The sequence below is a fragment of the Onychostruthus taczanowskii genome, unplaced genomic scaffold (genome assembly GCF_017590055.1).
Source record: "Onychostruthus taczanowskii isolate IOZ18803 unplaced genomic scaffold, ASM1759005v1 scaffold122, whole genome shotgun sequence".
Lineage (NCBI taxonomy): Eukaryota > Metazoa > Chordata > Aves > Passeriformes > Passeridae > Onychostruthus > Onychostruthus taczanowskii.
The window spans coordinates 1,000,033-1,018,226 of record NW_024498374.1 but is presented as its reverse complement, the minus strand read 5'-3'; the positions used below and the strand labels follow the sequence as shown (position 1 = coordinate 1,018,226).

Here is an 18,194-nt window from a genome sequence, read left to right as displayed (position 1 = left end):
ATGTCCATGCTAGCTAGTAGTGGGGCCAAACACTATTGAACCTATGAAGTCTTACTGAACTCCAATGTGTACCTAGAGTGCAACTCAGAGAACAGAGGTTCAACGTGATTCAGGTCCACATCAGAAGACACATTACAAGGTTGTTTAGCTTTTACTTTGAGTTAGCACTAGTCTGATTTCACAGACTGAATGTTCATTTGAGGCTGAAGTGCAGTTACAAAATCGATGAACCAAAGCACGGTAAGGGGAGGGGGTCACTGCACAGGGTCACATCTGACCCAAGTGACGACAGTAATGGAGAATCACCCACAGAGTAACTTCTGTTTAAAATTTGGTCCAGATGCTGCGTATACTAATATTTCGAGTGAGCCACACTGCATGTCTTAATCTTAGTGTTTAATGCTCCTCGTAATTGTATACTTGATTCCTTAAGAGCCTGGTATAAATTACAAACATCATGTAACTCCATACCATTCTGAAGAGAGAAAATTAATTTCATATACAGTTATCCCAAAAAACTGAGATGGTGCTTAGTATTTCCAGCCCACATGTAACATTTTGCTATAAGAGTTCAAGATTCTGCAGTTCTGTGATGGTATTTATCTCCCTTCCACATAATGTGTATTCTGAGTAAGGCTAAGTTTCCTTTATGTGACATCATTATGAACTTCCCAATGAATTTTGTAACTGTTCTTTGAAGTAATGCAAAAAAGCATTAAGATAAAGTCCTCTTCTAATGAGTAACATGTTTAAATATTGAGTAGGCCTCATTAATGACATATGATATAAAGGACATTTCAGACTTTTGCTAAGGCATTTTCTGACCTTCATCCACAGTATTTAGAATTCTACATGGCAGGTGAATATTCTTTGTATTTGAAAACCCTAAAACATCAAATTCACTGCAAGTTATTCTTTAACTAAATGAATTAAAACACAAACGAGAATGTGAGTTGTAGTTTAAAAAAGAAGAAAACCAAGTCCTGAGTCTAGAGCCTCTACTAGTTGACTCAAGTCTAGTTAGAAAGAAACAAAGTTTTTACAAAACTAACATTGCCGTTAATTCTTCTTTGTTTTTAGTTTGCAGCACAGAGAAAATATAGATGAGCTTTCTAAAATTTTCCCTCTCAGATCACTTCTTACTTTGATAGACTCTGATTCCTTTGTAAAAACAGCCAAAGTTGTTCAACCTATGACCAGAAGTGTCCATTACAAATAACTATTTGTTCTATGTTTTCTTTGGAGAAGGTGAATTTCAGAAGTCTTTCCTGCATACAGGAATGCCTGTGTTAACATATTTCAATAAATAGGAAATAGTTTGAGTTTTGAACAAAATAAAAAACTATTTCTGGAATATAACTCAAAGAACATTTTTACCCTGTCATTGCACTGTGATCTGTCTTTATGAAATACAGTCTTGCCATTATTCTAGTGACTGGGCTTTAAGCATTGTTGAGTTGCAAGAGTTTTTCCAGAAATAAGATCCACAGTTACAAACCTCATTGATTTTCAGATTTCCTTTTTCACGATGTATTTAACAGTCTGAGGGCCCAAGTGCACATTACTTTTTGTGTAAGGGTATAAGGAGAAAGAAAAAATTACTGTTCTCAAGAAAAATAAAGGAAAAACCTAATGTGCTTCAAATTGAGATGGTATTTTGGAAGCTAAAAAAGTGGGATCTTAGATTTACTGTGAGTTGTTTGAAAATTGTTCTGATGATTCTTTAAACCACGCAAGGGTCACAGATCTGCAAGACTGTGCTTTGTTGTGTTTATACTTAAGTTATATATATACTTTAGTTGTATTTAACTTAAACTGATATGCTTGATTTTTTTAAGCAGAAAATGCTCACATTAAATCTAACGTTGTGAAGGTGTATAATTTTGAAAATAAATCCTTATTTTCCTATATATACTGTATGTTATAGAAGAACCAATAAAAACTGGTTTCTGGAACTGCATCATTTAATCTACAAGGAAGGCATCCGATCACCTTTACAAGTGTATTTTGGTAACATTAATGACAACTGCATAGGGTTATTCTGACATGGTAATTTGGGACAGATGATCTTACAGGATTTGAGGAGACACTAATAGATTCAAAATATTAGCAAGATATAATTTTAATAATGTAGATAATAAAATATGATTATGACTTGCTATGAGAATCTGGGAAGAATTATGCATATATTGTTTACAGTGGAGGTTACCATTCATAAAAACATCCTAAAGTATCTATGTTCATAACATCTGTAATATTCTGAAATCACTTTATTAGTAACAATGAAATAACATATTTAAGACAACAAGGATTGCTTTTAGAGGGTCCAAATCTACCTTTGCTCAGTATTTTGCTTCCAAAATTATTTATGTGAAAGAATTAGGGGCAAACCCTAATTCACACCCACACTAAGTGATCTAATTTATCAAGTACTAATGTTTTTTTATAAAAGTTGCATCTCCCCTTTGTGAATATCTGTAGGCTGATAGTTGAAGGTTTGTTTTTTGGGAAGTTCTGCATCAGGAACCATTTGCTCTTAGCAGGAAATCCATTTCTAGTATACTAACAATTTTAATGTTGTAAGATATGATCAGAAATTATTAGTTTTAATGCCTATTTAAATAGACCCTTCATTAAAACCTGACTGTTGGTGCATTTCAAAAATCTTTTCAACTTAACAGTGTACATCCATGTACATGGATCTCTTATTGTGTTCTATCAAGCAGTACTTTCATGCCAAATGGAATGTGAAAATTAACTGGCAGTTTCCTCTGCATCTATGACAAGAAAGTAGTGGGGATTTTTTCCTTCAAGTACTGTAGGATGACATTTTGTAACATGCCATTTTATGTTGATTGGATAACCTGAAAATTTCTTGCCTCAAATAATCATTTTTGTACAGGCATCCTCAGGTCTTCTCAGTCTAAACATTGCTGTAAACCACAATACAAAAAAAAACAGCTTTGAAGTATTCCCAGTAATAATCTAGAAATTTCTTCAAGTATATTGAGATTTTGTTAGAAACTGAATTGCCAGTGTAATCCATCTTCCTTGTGAGAAAAGATTCAGATAAAGAGCTGGAGCCTAGCAGCCTTAAGTATTAGAACATCCCTTTAAATCAATAAGCTACAAATCTGGCAGCGCATTCATGCAATGCCCAGTGCTACCCTAAAGAGGCTTTAGTGCTGAAACAGCATTACTAATAGCACATCCTCAACATGGATAAACAGTTGAGTGATGCAGTAACCCAAGGAAAATGAGGCCTTACCTAGTTAAGTTTCACAAAAACATTTATATTGTACTGGCATGGATAAGAAAGTAAATTTCCTTCTTTTTTTTTTTCCCCCTTTTTTTCCAGATGACTTTCCAAACGTAGTTATAGACGGCATTCTACATGGAATATTTTATCCTCACTTACTGCCCAGGTAGAAGTAATACAAGGCAAGAAGAAGCTGAAGTCATGGTTAATAGAATTAACAGGAATAAAATTCTGTGATGTGAAAATTATGCTCAGAAGCAAGAGGCACAACCTCAGATTAAGTTCAAGCATTATGTCTTTTTAAATAAAATCACTGTCATTACAGTTGCTGCTTTTAAAAAAAAGATATGGAAACAACAGTATTGAAGTTATTTATACTTTCTATATATTGACATGCTCTATTTAACACTAAATGTTCTAAGTCATACACTGAATTATGCTAACCTTTGAAGAGAAAAGTTCTACTAATTATTTCTATAATTTATCTTAAAGCAAACACTAAACCATTTTGCACCAGGATTTTTCCCAGCACATTACCCATTTCTGGCACTGGATGGATTAAAAATGCTGAAGAGAGTGTGTGCAAAATTGGAAACATGCTTTCTCATTCTGAAACAGATAGCACTCTCTGAGGAAATTTTCTACATTTCACTTGAAACTATTTTACTTACCAGGAGCTTCTGTGTGGCTTTTGTATATCTCCATTCAGTTATGACATCTAACCTGTGTGTTTGTTTACTCTCCACACCAACTTGCTGACTGTATTCCATATATTAACATTTTATAAGTCACACAACATACAACTCTGTGGTAAACTAAAGCAAGAATATTATTAATATTATGATCAAACTAAAACTGATATGTATGTATGCTCAGATGTAACTGGAAATTTGTATGTGTGCTACTGGACATTACAAAATAAATTACTAGGACATGAATGTACCACTTCAGTGGGTTTTTTTTGTGATATTTTTCTATTGAAATTTTTCTGAGATTCTGTCCTCTGAGATGGGTCTCACAGATGAAGTGTGAGAAAATACCTGTGTGCTCATTTAAAGCTCTTAGGTCTCAGCTTAGCTGAACTATATGTCTTGGTGAAAAAAATTAAGGTTAATCGAACACAGAGTAAATCATGGGGCTTATCAGCAGAAGGGAGTGTTACACAAAAGCAGCAATGGCAAAGCTGGGCACAAACGTAAGTCAGATCCTGGAGACACATGGGTTGCCTGCTCTAACTACTAAATGTGTTTGGAAGCCATTTGGGGAGAGTGGAAAGCTGGGACTTGGAAGAAAGTTAGGCCTGTGACTGCAGCACTTGTTCAGGTTATGAGGTCTATAGCCACCAGGAGTGCTTTCAGCTACTGGCAGACTGAGGCATTCTCACTCTTGCTTGCTAACCCTGCTCCCAGAGCTGCTTTTCAGAGAATTTTAATTAAACCAGCTAGTAGAAAGAAAAGTGATCAGGGGTAAAATGGAAATCTGATTGCCTAGCACTAGACAAACTTAAAGGCCCTTGCCAAGTTCTCCTCCAGTTCTGTTTGCAGAGGACAGTCATCCTTTCACAGGTCTCTGAAAAGAAGAGTCAGTATTTACCTTCAGGAGAGGCCCTAGGGCTGTAGTTGAAGAACCAGCAGGAGCATCCTCTAACTGCAAATGGTATCTCAGGAGAACCTAGGGTAAATCCCTGCCCACAAGTTTTTTCCTGTTTCCTTGTGAGTGGAATGCCAGTAGGTACCTACCTACAAGTTTGGAATGCCAGTATGTACCTACAAGCTCTGTGCTATAGCAGCCTCTTCTACCCTGAATCACTTTGGCTCAGGATACCTCAGAGCTCTTTCAGGACACCCTTCAGGAAACAAGTCACTGCAAAGGAGTCACCGGTGTGCTGCCTGCCCGTGTTACAGGTGGATGAGCCCTTCATCACATCTTGGCACTGCCTCTTCCCTCTTGAGTCCTAAAACAGTCAACTCAAAACAAAAAAAAATCCACATATCTGCCCTGAACTTAACACAGGTGTGTCTTAAGTGTTACCCCACAGTGACCTCCTCTGAAAGCTACCAGTTGTCAGCTTAAGAGTTATTTATGAAGCATCACAAAAAAATGAACCTAAAGCTTTCAAACTTACAGTAAAATGTAAAGAAAAAGCGTTTGAGCTTTAAAATAAGTAGCATTAGTTAAGTGTTACAAAATTCACCATGCTGTAAAACAAGAATTCTTCTGTTTTAATCAGCTCCTAACAGACTACCTTATTCAATAAGACAGAAAAGCTGCTTGGCCTTGATCACAGAATGGTATCTGAATACTGTGGTTCTCTGAAAGACAGAGATGTCTTTATCTGACATGTTTAGATTAGGAAAATTTACCATCTCTACTCTAACCTTACAAACTTATCTCTTGAGAAGCAAAAGCCCCTGAATATTTTGTGGAATCAGTTGAGGTGAGAAAAAAGACCTTGGGGGGGTAGAGTAAAAAATGCTCTCAAGTATTTATCTGATAGCAAAGTTTATTTATTCAAAACACTTCTATATTTTACTTTTTTTTTTTTTTTTTAAGTTTTTAGAAATGCTGGTAGTGTTACAGTAAATATTTTCCGTTGAAAAGACAAAAACAAACATGGCTAAAATTTCCAAACAGAACAAAATTACTATATTTTAAACCCTGTAAAAATAGAATTACTGCTGTATTTTTTCATTAAAGGCTTTTTCTACAAGATCTAGAATTTGGTGGGATATGCCTTAAATTTCAAGGAGTGGCAACTCCAACAAGTTGTTATAGTTGTCATATCCCTTCTGTATTTGGCAATTGATAAGTATTGCTTATACGTAACTTCATATGTTTTGAGGAGAAAACTCAGTGGATCATTGAGATTGGTCTAAAACTGGCATTAAAGAAAAGTGACTAAGTTTTACTTTTCATTCTGACTATTGGTCTCACCAGTCACCAACTTCAACTACAAATGGTTCCTTTACAGCTATTTTGCCACTGTTCACAATCACACAGTCTTGAAGGGGCCGATCATGTTGATCTGTCTGCTGGAGTTCTATCGAGTGTACCACAGACTGTCAAACAAAAAAAGAACAAACAGAAAGGTTCAGTTTAGCCAAAGAAATTCCAGTGGCTGAAGTCTGGTGCCACGGAAAGAAAAAAGTGCACCTAACATCACTGCTTATTAACCAGCTTGTGAACAAAGACCTTTACCCTGTCAACTTCCCACATCCTTTTCCTTCCACATTAGCAGTTGTGCCACTCTGTAAATCAAACACAGTTGACAGAAGCACAGGGAAGACTGTTTGCCCTCCTAGAAAATCCTTCAGCCAACAGAAACATTTTGAAGGGGCAACTGAAAATGTACATTCAGCTGATTAAGCGGGCACATACAGGATTCTATCTGTGGCCTGTGACCAGAAAGTGAATCCAGAAATCACAAAAGGAAAGCATTATTATTTTTCTAATTGTACAGCATAACTGTGCTTCCAGAAATCTTGTTACTGCTTTTACCTTTATCATATATCACACACATACAGATTTTTAGTGTGGTACCAGTATTTTTAAAGAACAAAATTAATTATGTATATATATTGACAACTTGTTTTTTTGATATCTGTCCATTAATCTGACTAAACTGAAACTTAAGTCTAAATAGCTTCTCAAAAACTTACAGCTACTACTGTAGATCATGAAAATGGAATTCAGTACGAATGTGGGAGTGAGAGGCAAGTATTCTGATGAAGTTTTCAAACTCCTCAAAGTCCATCCAGCAGTTCATGTTTTCCCCAATAATTTCAAAACACAGATTAAAAAGGAATAATTTGTAAGGAGAACCAGACTAATAAAAGTATGATCACTTGAAAACATAATTTTTTAGCTTAAAATTCTATCTGGCCTCTCATCAGTATGTGTTTGCCTGCTTTACATTCACATGCTTCTAAAAACCCTTAACAGTGAAAGTGTTACCCATAACTAGCATGCACTACAAAATTTGATTTTATCCTGCAGAAAAAGAATTATTTTATAGGTAACAGTGTTACTGAAAGGAGGAGCTGAACTTTCTTCATTTGTAAGTTGCAAAGGTGTCAATGTTGATTTCAGTGCTTAGCAATCTGAAATAAGGGCTGTGAAAGCCAAAGGCATGGTTCATGTTTCATTTCTGCTATTTGAGTTCTAAATTGTCCAGCTGGAGCTCTTCACAATAATTTTCTACCATGTACATACTACATTGATACTCAGCTGTTTCTGAACCATGGTAACAGGGGTATAATGGAGCACAATTTGTCCCGATCAACCACTACTTTAAACTTACCATTCCATCAAGGACTTTGCCAAATACTACATGTTTTCCATCTAACCAGGAAGGCTTTGTCACACTGATGAAGAACTGGGATCCATTGGTGTCTGGGCCAGAATTAGCCATGCTAACCCATCCAATTCCATAGTGTTTGAGCTTGAAGTTCTCATCAGGAAACCTTTCTCCATAGATGCTTCTTCCTATGACAAAAAAATAAGAAAGCAAACTTTAAAAAAAACAATCAAATGAAAGCTGCTTTTTGTTCAAAAATGGGAAAAATGAAGTATGAATTCAGGACTTGAAGATTCATTGTTTGAGTAAACACAGCACCATGACTGCTGATGGTTATCAGCAACTCCGTAACTAAAATCATTTTGTGTGTAAAGCTAAGCTAAACCACCACACTTAAGGAAAGAACAGTCAAAGCTGATGATGCTTTATCCCTTGAATTTAAGCTAGCTGAATACCTTCAAGGGTCTGGTTTACAGACACCACTGAACAACGGTATACTTCATCCTGATGAGCAAATTAAAGTACATACTTACGGCCACTAACAATAAGTCTGCCATGTTTTGTGACAATTTCAGTATTTAAACCTTTCCCTTATGCTAAGAAATTGCTTTAGGCATGTTTAGAAACATATGAAGACCAAATGGAAGTCAGACTAAAATACTTGGTGTGTAGGTGTACAGCCATGACATAAAGACTCTGACGTTTCTAAAATAGTTCAGAGAAAACACATCAGTCATGGTCAAACCACCATCACTCTGAAAAGAGAAGGCTGTCTGTCTCACCCTTTACTTGTGCAGTGCCTAGCACAATGGGGACACTTTTCCCAACACCACCAGATGCTACCTCAATAAACAACATCAGCAGGCAAATAAATGCTGCCTACCTTTAATGCTAAAACTACATCTTTGGTATTATGGTCTTCCCCATTGTTGACTGCTAGAAAAAGGAATGTGTGTTTTCCATTCTATCCCAGCAGGGAAATCACTAACAGTTCATGCAGACAGTTCAAATCATAGCATGTCAAGAATGTGCATATAAAGGAAGAGAAGAAATCTGCAGCCAGAGTAAGTGCAGTGCAAGAGATGCTGCGCTGGCACTGCCCCCCTGAGTGTACTGAACTGTTCTTCTGTAGGCTCAGGAGGGTAAAGTGATACACACAGACAGGACTCACAGCACCAGCAAGTTTATGGTTTCAGTTTTAGTAAGAGAAAAACAGGGAGAGGGCATGACCCTCATCTTCTAATTTCTTTGTCTCTCCCTGTTAAGAAATTTCTTCTCACAGCACATTTCAGAGGTTCCTCAGAACAGACTGAGCTGAGGGCAGAGGACAGCCTCCTCCTTCCCTACCTGCCTTCCCTCTATGCGCTTTCACTGTTTCATCACGGATTAGACGTCTGCTGGATGACTTGAATTGGTTCACCTATACATGCAATCAGTGAGTGCCTCAGGGAAGGAGCACTGTCACAAAGCCAGAGCAGGGGAAGGGTGGAGACATCCATCTTTTGGAGACGGTAAGTTGTAGGAGCAGCTCAGCTGGTCACGTGGCTCCAGCCCAGCACGCAAAGCCATGCTTCTGGAATGGGGACAAGTCACAGACAGAAAAGAGCTATCTGCAAAAATTGAGGACAAAGGAAGAGCTACACATACTTATAAATCAGATAATCCAAACAGCTGCAGCTTAGGCAACAAGACACTTGGAAAAGTACTAAAAGTGCTCTAAACCAAATGTGGGCTGGTTTGGTGTTTTTTCATTTATTTGAGCAGAAACTATGAAGGAATATGCTGGTTTGCCCATACTTTCAGCAGACATTTGAACAAAGAAAAGGGAACCTGGAAGATACTAAGTATATTACCTCCTGATCCATCTCCAGCTGTAAAGTCTCCTCCTTGAATCATGAAGTCTTTGATCACACGATGAAATTTACTTCCTTTGTATCCATATCCCCTCTAAGAAAACGAAATAATTCTTTAAATTAATATAACATCCAGTTCTATATACAATCATATGGAAATACACAAGTTGTGAACAGCATATACCACCAAGGGATATAATACTGTCAAGAAAGACATTAAACTGAAGTGCAGGTAAAAACATCTAAATGGCAATGCCACAAAGAAGATATTTATTCAGGTGATCAAAGCCACTGTCTTTATTTGACTGGTATCTGACCACAGTATCTCCACATGCTAGATCTGCAAGGCAGGGACAGACTGAGGTGCTCTTATCCAGCATCTCATAATTACATCTTGTGAACCAAGGACCTGAGAAGACACACACTAGTGCACATCCTTGGGGACAGCACTTGCGCACAGGCTCCAGTAAATGAAGATCGACAGTTCACAACTGAAACAGCATTAAATACACACTGCCTTCCCAAGCCAAACTTGAGTACACAGTGGAAGAAAACTGCAAACGTACTTCTCCAGTTGCCAACGCAATGAAGTTCTCCACGGTCTTTGGGACAACTTTTCCAAACAATCCAATTACAATTCTGCCAACATCTTTGTCTCCGATCTTCACATCAAAGAACACCTGAATATTTTTGTGAAGGGAACAAAAGTGATATAGATGTGAGCACAGCAAACAGCCAAGTTTTTCAAAGAGTAAGGTGGTAAGAAATTACTTCTGGCTGGTCTGTATTAATAGTATCCTGCAATCTAAGGGTGCTGTTTCAGAGAAATCCTTTCAGAGCCACCAAAATCAGGTTATGTAGAAAACTGTTTGAGAACCAGTGACTATATGTTTTGATTCTTACTGCTTTTAATGGCTCGGTGAGACTGCTGTATCTCAAGTTTGAAGATAGTGCTCAAGAAGATTTTTCCCAAACATGTAAGTCTTTAAAGCTGAATGGAAAAAATGAAATATGAAAGTAAGGAAGAACAACAATTCTATTCCCATATGGGGGAAAATAACAAGGAACTATAGTATTGACACTCCCCACAAATGACCATTTGCTATCCACTCACAATCTTCACTGTTTTAGGCATCAGTACGTATACAAAAGCCTAAATTCCATTGAACTGACAAACACTGAGAAGTAAATCCTTTGGCTCAAGCAAGCAGTTGCCTTCCTAAACATGAATTCAAACACAGCACAGAAATAACCACGCCAGATTATTCAGCTGATTGCCTCAATCTTCAATGTATATGTCACTGAAAAGCAACTTCAAAAAGACAAATGAGTACAAGACATTTTAATATAGTTCAAAATCTATGAATGCATATTTGAATGTGCAAAAATGTTCCAATAATTACTGAAAATAGGAACAGCTGTCAGGAAATGAGGCATTTTGAAGTTCTGAAAAAGTTACATAAAGGCTATTACAACTTCTAGGAAACAGCAATGTGTATTCCTATGATGTGGTATTTGCTGTTCCTTGTGGCGCTCAACCAAGTATTACTTGTCTGTAATGCTAAGAAATTTATCCAATAATGATAATAAATGACCACAGTCTCTCCAATGTGAATGCCTCTTTCACGCTCTCCTACTAAACATTTCTATCATTTCTTGATCTTCCATGTGGTTTTGACTGTTGAACTTTTGGCTAACACTATAAAAGCACTATAAAGGAAATAAAGTTCCTTTTGATACACCTCATTCATTTCCTTGACACTTGGCACTGAATAACATGCTTCTTAGAAGTGTGGCTCCCAAAGTATTAACAGCACACTTTCACTAACTTTTTAACGGTTTTATAAACAAACCTCTCTGAATTGTGCCGCTGGGGTTATCTTGGTAAGGGGTGTTGCCTTCCTACATTTTCTAAACCCACTGCATGTCTATTTTGCCTGGAAATGTTGTTCTAGTAGGACTGCCTGAAATGCATAGGCACATATAAGTGACAAGACCAAGGCCACCAAACAAGCACCTCACAGAGAACAAACATCATACACTTTGTTGACAGCACAAGGAGACAAGTTTGTCATATGCTGCAAGCCTAGCACAGCCACAAGGCTTCACATGTGGCACTGCTGCTTGCCTAAGCAACGAACCCAGTACTTTTAAAAATGTGTCTCTGCGTATTTTTGGCCACAAAATCAAGCACGGAAATATCTGGTAGCCCTAGACGCTGTTTCTGCATAGAAAAGCCATGTTCTCATGAGTGTATTTCCACAGGTTCCCTGGAAATTCAGTAAGCATGTAGACACTTGTGAGCTGGTTGATACAGCACTTTTAAATCTCAAAAAACACCTGGCCAACTTCTTCAGCAAAAACTCTGAAAGAAAACAAACATTATAAATTTTCAGTCTTATTAATATTTTTATAAATATTTAATCGTATTTACAATCTGCAGTTAAGTATTTCAAGACTGAAATGAAAAAAGAACACACCAGTAAGAGTGGTTGGTTCTCATAAAAATATTCATATACAATTTACACAAGATGCTGTACATCTAATTGAAAAAATGGACAAGAGCATTCAATTATTCAGGGAAACTAAAGGGACTTTGAAAGGAAGATCTCATGATTCTTAGAGACCAGGTAACGTAATAACCTCATAAATGCAAAAATACTGTATACGGTGTAAAGCCAAAACAAGGGGGCCAAAATACATCTGGAATCACCCTGTAGTTTAGTGAAAGGTTTGGCTTTGGGCTTGTGAAGGTCAGAGAAGGAAAACAAATACCAGAAATAATTAAAATTGATACAGTAAAGAGATGGGCATAACTACATTTGTACTGTGAGTTCACACCCTGAGTGCTGCATGTAATTTTGGCCTCTCTACTGCCGAGTGATAAAACCAATCTAAAAAAATGTAGAAAAATGGGCAGAACAGATGCTCAATAGGTATGGAATATCTTTTATATGAAGAAAGGTTACAGAAAACTACTTAACCTGCAAGAGAGAAAACTAGTGTGATTTGATGAGCTTTGTAAAGTTACCACTGCCTAGGACAGTTTGGCAATGCAATTCTTTATGTACCACAAAAATCAGAGAAGGGCATAAAATTATAGCCCAGGCAGAAGGAATGAAAAAGGAGTACTTTATGCATAATTAAATGGGAATGTATTCCCAGAACACTACTTGGAGGTTAAATTTACCCTTCCCCCCAAAAAAATCAAATCTGTGGTCTAGAAGTCCATGGCAATGAAATTGTAAGCAGTTGCAGACAACAGTGGCAATGAAGCACAGAAATAAAGCCACAGTCCATGGCTTAGGATGCTGAAGCCATGCTGGAGGAAGCAGTTCTACCCCGGCCTTCCCTGCCACACTTTCATGAGTGTAGGTGTCTTTCCCAGCATGGCTGCATTCTCTCCTGACTGCAGGTGGAAAAACACCTGGGGGCTGAAACATGGAATTCCAAGGTTGGACCAAACATCCCACCTCCTGCACCAAACAAACATTTTTTGGAAAGAGATGCTGTCACACTGCAGTAGTTAGGTGCATCCCTATCCCGCCAGCCAGGCCCACAGCCCACAAGCCCATCGCCTGGGCAGTGCCATTGCAATGTCCACATGTGCAACAGGCGCACAGCCCATCCATCCTACCTGCCTAGGAGCCCTGCAGCACTGAGGGCCATCCCAGAGCACACGGGAGAGAACTGTGTCCAGCTGGTTCTTGGATATGTCCTGTGAGGGAAACTCCACAGGAGTAATCTGGGTAATCTGTTCAAGTGCTCAGTCACCTGCACAGTAAAGAAGTTATTCTTCACATTCAGGTGGAACTTCCTGTGTATCAGCTGGGCACCAACAAGCAGAGCCTGGTCCATCCTCTTGGCACCCTCCCCTCACACACTCATGGACATTGAAAAGCCCTTTCTCAGTCATTCCTCCCCCAGACTGAACAAGCCCAGCTCCCTCAGTCCTCCCGGCAAGAGAGATGCTGCACTCCCTGATCAACTCAGTAGCGCCCCGTTGGATCCTCTCCAGAGCTTCAGCAGAGAGGGCAGGCAGGAATGAATAAAATCCATGGCACACGCAAGCCCCAGCGCAGTTAAACCCCGTCCTGCTCGGGGCAGCCTGGCAGCTCCAGCAGCCACAAACTGCCCTGGCAGCAGCAGAGGCTGCAGCAGCGCTGGAAGGGTGAGGAATTTATAAGTTTCCACATCTGCAAGCCAGAGGGAGGCTTTGCTGGCCCGAACTCTGCGATGCGCCAGCGCCTACAGAAAGGCGACATGCTCAAAGGGGTTAAAAACCAAGTAACCAACCAAACAACCAAGAAAACCTAATAAAACGGTGAAGTTCTGGCGTTAGGCCAAGCCCGCCCCAAGCCCTCGGTGCCCGGGATTCGGCGCGGGGCAGAGGCCGGCCGGCTGCCCCGGCACCGCCGCCACGGCCGCGGGCCCCGCCCGCCCCGTCCCGAGGCTTCCCGGCGGCGGAGACGCCGGCCTGGCAGCGGGCGAGAGTCACCTTGGCTGTCACGCTGGGTCCCCTCCTCCTGAAGGCCTGGGCCGCGGGGGCCAGGAAGCACAGACACGCCACGGCGCCGAGCAGCGCCCCGCGGGCCATGGCGCCGGCCGAGCGCTGCGGCGCCTGCGCCGGGGAGGGGCGGCTCCTCCCGCGCCGGGGCGGGGGGCTCCGGGGAGCGGCGCTCGCCCAGCCTCCCGGGGAAAGGCCGCCAGTCCCAGGGAGCGGCCATCCATCCGGAGGAAAGGCCACCAATCCCGGGGGAAAGGACACCCATCCAGAGGAGCGGCCATCCATCCCGGGGAGTAGCCACCCGTGCCAGGGAGCGATGACCCATGCCAGGAAGCGGTCACGCATGCCAGGGATCGGTCATCCATCCTGGAGAAGCAGTCACCCATCCTGGCCGGAGGGGTGACCCGCCGGGGGATGAGCTCCAGACCCGGCGCTTCCCGGGTGCGGGGCTCCCGGGACGGGCCCGGTGCCTGTCTGGATTTGGGGCGGGAGCTGGCTTTGGCGGGGCTCGGTGGTGTGCGTTCTGATGTGCAAGGGGAGCCGAGTGCCCTCCCCCGGGCCAGCCTCGCCCAGCGGGACCTGCGGAACCTGAGAGGGGCAGGAGCGCCCAGCCTTCAGGCTGAGGGCCCAGCAGGCTCCCGCAGGTGGGTGAAGTAGCCAAACACTAAACGCTCAAGAGACTGAGCCAGCAGTGTGCCCTTGTGGCAAAGGGCAATGATGTCCTGAGCTGCATTCGAAAGAGTGTTGCCAGCAGGTGGAGGGAGGTGATGCTGCTCCTCAGCCCTGGAGAAAGCACATCTGGAGTGCTCTGTTCGTTTCTGGGTTTCCCAGTGTAAGAGAAGTGGAGCGGGTCCAGCACAGGGCAAGAAAGGGACTGGAGCATGTCTCTTATGAGGAAAGGCTGAGAGAGCTGGGCCTCTTCAGCCTGGAGAAAGGATGACTGAGATGGGACCACATCAATGTCTATGCGTATCAGAAGGGAAGGTGTCAAGAGGATGGACAAGGCTCTGCTTGAGAGCCTTGAAAGCATAGAAACAGCATAAGAGGCAACAGGCAGAAACTGATACACAGCCGATGGTCCACCTGATTACAAGCAAGAACTTCTTTACTGTGCGGGTGACTGCACATTGGAACAGATTACCCAGAGAGATTGCAGTCTCCTTTACTGGAAATACTGAAGAACCATCTGGGTACAACCCTGTGTCGTCTGCTCTAGGGTTTACATGACAACCATGTAAACCATGTAGTCACTTCCAACCTGACCAGTTCTCTGATTCTGTGATTTTGGGAGTGGGTCATTGGTCTTTCATGTCTGCTGTATTTAATGTGCTGAGTAGAAACAGAAGCCTGTGAGGCACTTGTAATACTTTTGTTTTTGTTTGTGTTAGCAGTGGTGGTGCAGTGTTTGGCACCCATGTCAGCTCACACCTCTGGCTTTGGACAATAAACAGCAGTGCTGAAGGAATTCATCAAACACAAACATTTCTCCCAAGCCATTACGTGCTAAAAAATCATTTGCATTCATGACCTGTTTCAAATAGTGCTGCTGCTGCAGTCCCTAGAAAATTTGTAAATTGTAGCACACACTGAAATTTTGTGGCCTCTCAGCTGCCAGCATGTGAAAGTTTAAATGGATGCCAATACACTGCAAGTAGGAAGCTGTCAGTGGCTTATGTAAACACACTCAGGGTTAAACCCAGCGGCGCTGTGGTTCTGGGTGTATGGCATAGCACTTACACAAACAATTGCAAAGCCAGCCCAGAGCTCAGGTGCAGTGCCCAAGGGAGTGTGTGCTCTGCACCACCGCACACGCACTGCATGCCTGCCGAACCCTCAGCTTGAGACTGTGCCTCAGCTCGCAAGTAGTAGAGACAATAGCCACAGACTCATGGAATTGTTTAGGATCATCAAGTGCAACCATTAACCCAGCACTTAACCATGTAATTAGGCACCACATCCACATGTCTCTTAAATACCTCCAGAGTTGGTGGTTCTACCACTACCCTGGACAGCCTGTTCAGTGTTTAATAGCCCTTTTCATGAAAGAATTTTTGATAATATCCGACTTAAACCTCCAGTGGCACAGTTTAGGCATATTTCCTCTTGTCCTAAGGCTTTCTACTTGCGAGACAGAGGCTAACCCTCTCACTACAGCCTCCTTTCAGGTTGTTGTAAAGAGTGATCTGGTGTCCCCTGGTTATCATTTTCTCCAGGCTGAATATCCCCAGCTCCCTCAGCTAGCTGCTCCTCATCAGACCTGAGCAACAAACTGTCCCCCAGCTTTGTTGACCTTCTCTGGACACACTTCAGCACTTCAACATCTTTCTTGTACTGAGTGGCCCAAAACTTAACCCAGATTTTGAGGTGGCTTTACCAGTGCCCAATACAGGGTGGCAGTCTCTTTCTTGGTCATGCTGGCCACACCATTTTTGATACAGGCTAGGATATCATCGGCCTTTCTGGCCACCTGGGCACAGTTGGCTCATGTTCAGCCTCTGTTGACCAGCACACCCAGGTCCTTTTCTGCTCGGCCACTTTCCAGCACCTCTGCTCCCAGCCTGTTACCACTGCTTGGGGTTATTGTCACCAAAGTGCAGGACCTAGCACTTCCTCTGTTAAACCTCATAATCTTGGCTTCAGCCCATCAATCCAGCCTGTCCAGATCCCTCTGCAGAGCCTTCCTACCTTCCAGCAGATCAACACTGCTACCCAACTTAGTGTTATCTGCACACTGACACAGGGTGCACTTGATCCCCACATCCAGATCATGGATAAAGACTTTACACAGGGCTGTCCCAACACTGAGCCCTGGGGATCAGCACTTGTGACTGGCCAGGAGCTGGATGTAGCTCCATTCACCTCCACTCTCTGGGCCTGGCCATCCAGCTGGTTTTGGGCAGCAAAGGGTGTCCATGAACAGACAATGGCTTCACTGTGTGTTTTCAGGTGGCTTGTGCAGCTGACCAAATGCCTACAACACTTGAAGAGTTCAGGCATGCTTATGGAACATGTCCTCTCGTGTAGACATTTGTCAGGCATCCGGTTCATGTCAGGCAAGGCTTCTCTGAAACAAACACAGTAAGCTGGTACATTGGAAATATCCACTTCAAAATTCATTCCTCATCCAATCCAAAACATAGCATAACCTGATGCTCACTTTTGAATTTATGGGGTGATCACAGACTGTCTTTCACAGGGGATGTAACTTTTCTGCTCCTTCCCATTCTGCCCACATGCTGCCTGCGCAAATGTATCTGAGTGTAATGAGATTTCTCATCAGGTGACTACAGTAAAAATTAATTTCACAGGCACAGCAGAGGACATGGTTACAGCTTCCGCATTACATAGCACATGAGCAGAAACACCAAATTATCATCTTGCTAAATTGATGAGATACAAAAATAGATCCTTTTTCTTCAAGAGGTGTAAAACATACTTGTATTCCTGAGTCCAAGAGCAATCTGGAGTAAGCTAGGGCTTAACATTGATGTCTGACCTATGTGCTGGCATTTTGTACAACTGAGGGTTTTACCAAAACCCTGCCCCTAGGGATTGCCATCAGCACTAGGGGATGTGGGGCTTCAGGGCACGATTCAAGACATTTATCCTATAGCTATTTCGAGCTGTTCATTTTAGTAAACCAAAACTAGTTCATGTGTGTGTAGGAGGTTATGGCATTTCTCTGATCCCATTGCTCATGAGTACAATATTGCACAACAATATCCTTTAAATATCAAAGCAGGCCCAAAAGGAAAAGTGTCTCATATGATATATTCTTCAGTATGTCAGTGCACTTTCAGCAGGTATGTTAATATGAGACGTTACTCAGAGTAAACTGGATATGAGTTTATATTCTCTGCCAGTTTGATAAGGTACTGAGAATTTAATATTATGATTCAGCTGCGTTACTTGCACTGCAAATGTGTAGCAATGGTGCTCAACTAACTATGGCATTAAGATTTACTGCAGAAATATAACAAAGTCCAAAGGCTTACGGGTTTGTTCCAGTAGTTGGATATAAACTTTAAAAAATCTGTAGTGCTGTATAAAATCATTAGACAATAGTTAAGGATTCTGTCTCATAGTGACAGAATCATTTTCAGTCCACATATATATCTAATCACATAAGTTTCAATAGTTAAAATCCAGGAGGTGTAATCTTACAATTTCCATCTCTGTTTAAAGAATCATAGAACAATAGAATATTTGGGTTGGAGGGAACCTTAAAGATCATTTAGTTCCAACTCCCTTGCCATGCACAGGTACACCTTTCACTTG

The 18,194-nt window shown here is 41.4% G+C and overlaps 2 protein-coding genes across 6 annotated transcripts in view; one reads left to right on the top strand and one right to left on the bottom strand.

Annotated features, from left to right (window-relative positions):
• SNX24 (sorting nexin 24) overlaps window positions 1-4,197 on the top strand; it is an 88,704-nt gene extending 84,507 nt beyond the window's left edge. For all 4 annotated transcript variants that reach the window (XM_041395992.1, XM_041395991.1, XM_041395993.1 and 1 more), the window contains one exon: window positions 3,359-4,197. In XM_041395992.1, the coding sequence (XP_041251926.1) occupies window positions 3,359-3,429 (71 nt within the window). In that variant the 3' untranslated portion in view covers window positions 3,430-4,197. The remainder of the gene's footprint in view (window positions 1-3,358) is intronic.
• Window positions 4,198-5,750: 1,553 nt separating this feature from the next.
• PPIC (peptidylprolyl isomerase C) lies at window positions 5,751-14,064 on the bottom strand. 2 transcript variants are annotated; one of them, XM_041395994.1, is made up of 6 exons: window positions 13,908-14,018; window positions 13,047-13,127; window positions 9,976-10,089; window positions 9,410-9,503; window positions 7,560-7,744; window positions 5,751-6,318 (listed from the first exon to the last, which is right to left on the bottom strand). In XM_041395994.1, the coding sequence occupies exons 1-6, from the start codon at window positions 14,004-14,006 to the stop codon at window positions 6,190-6,192; spliced, it is 702 nt and encodes a 233-aa protein (XP_041251928.1). In that variant the 5' UTR covers window positions 14,007-14,018; the 3' UTR covers window positions 5,751-6,189. The 2 variants fall into 2 exon arrangements, with proteins under 2 accessions (XP_041251928.1, XP_041251929.1); XM_041395995.1 differs by lacking the exon at window positions 13,047-13,127 and having other exon boundaries at window positions 13,908-14,064.
• Between the last annotated feature and the right edge of the window lie 4,130 nt (window positions 14,065-18,194).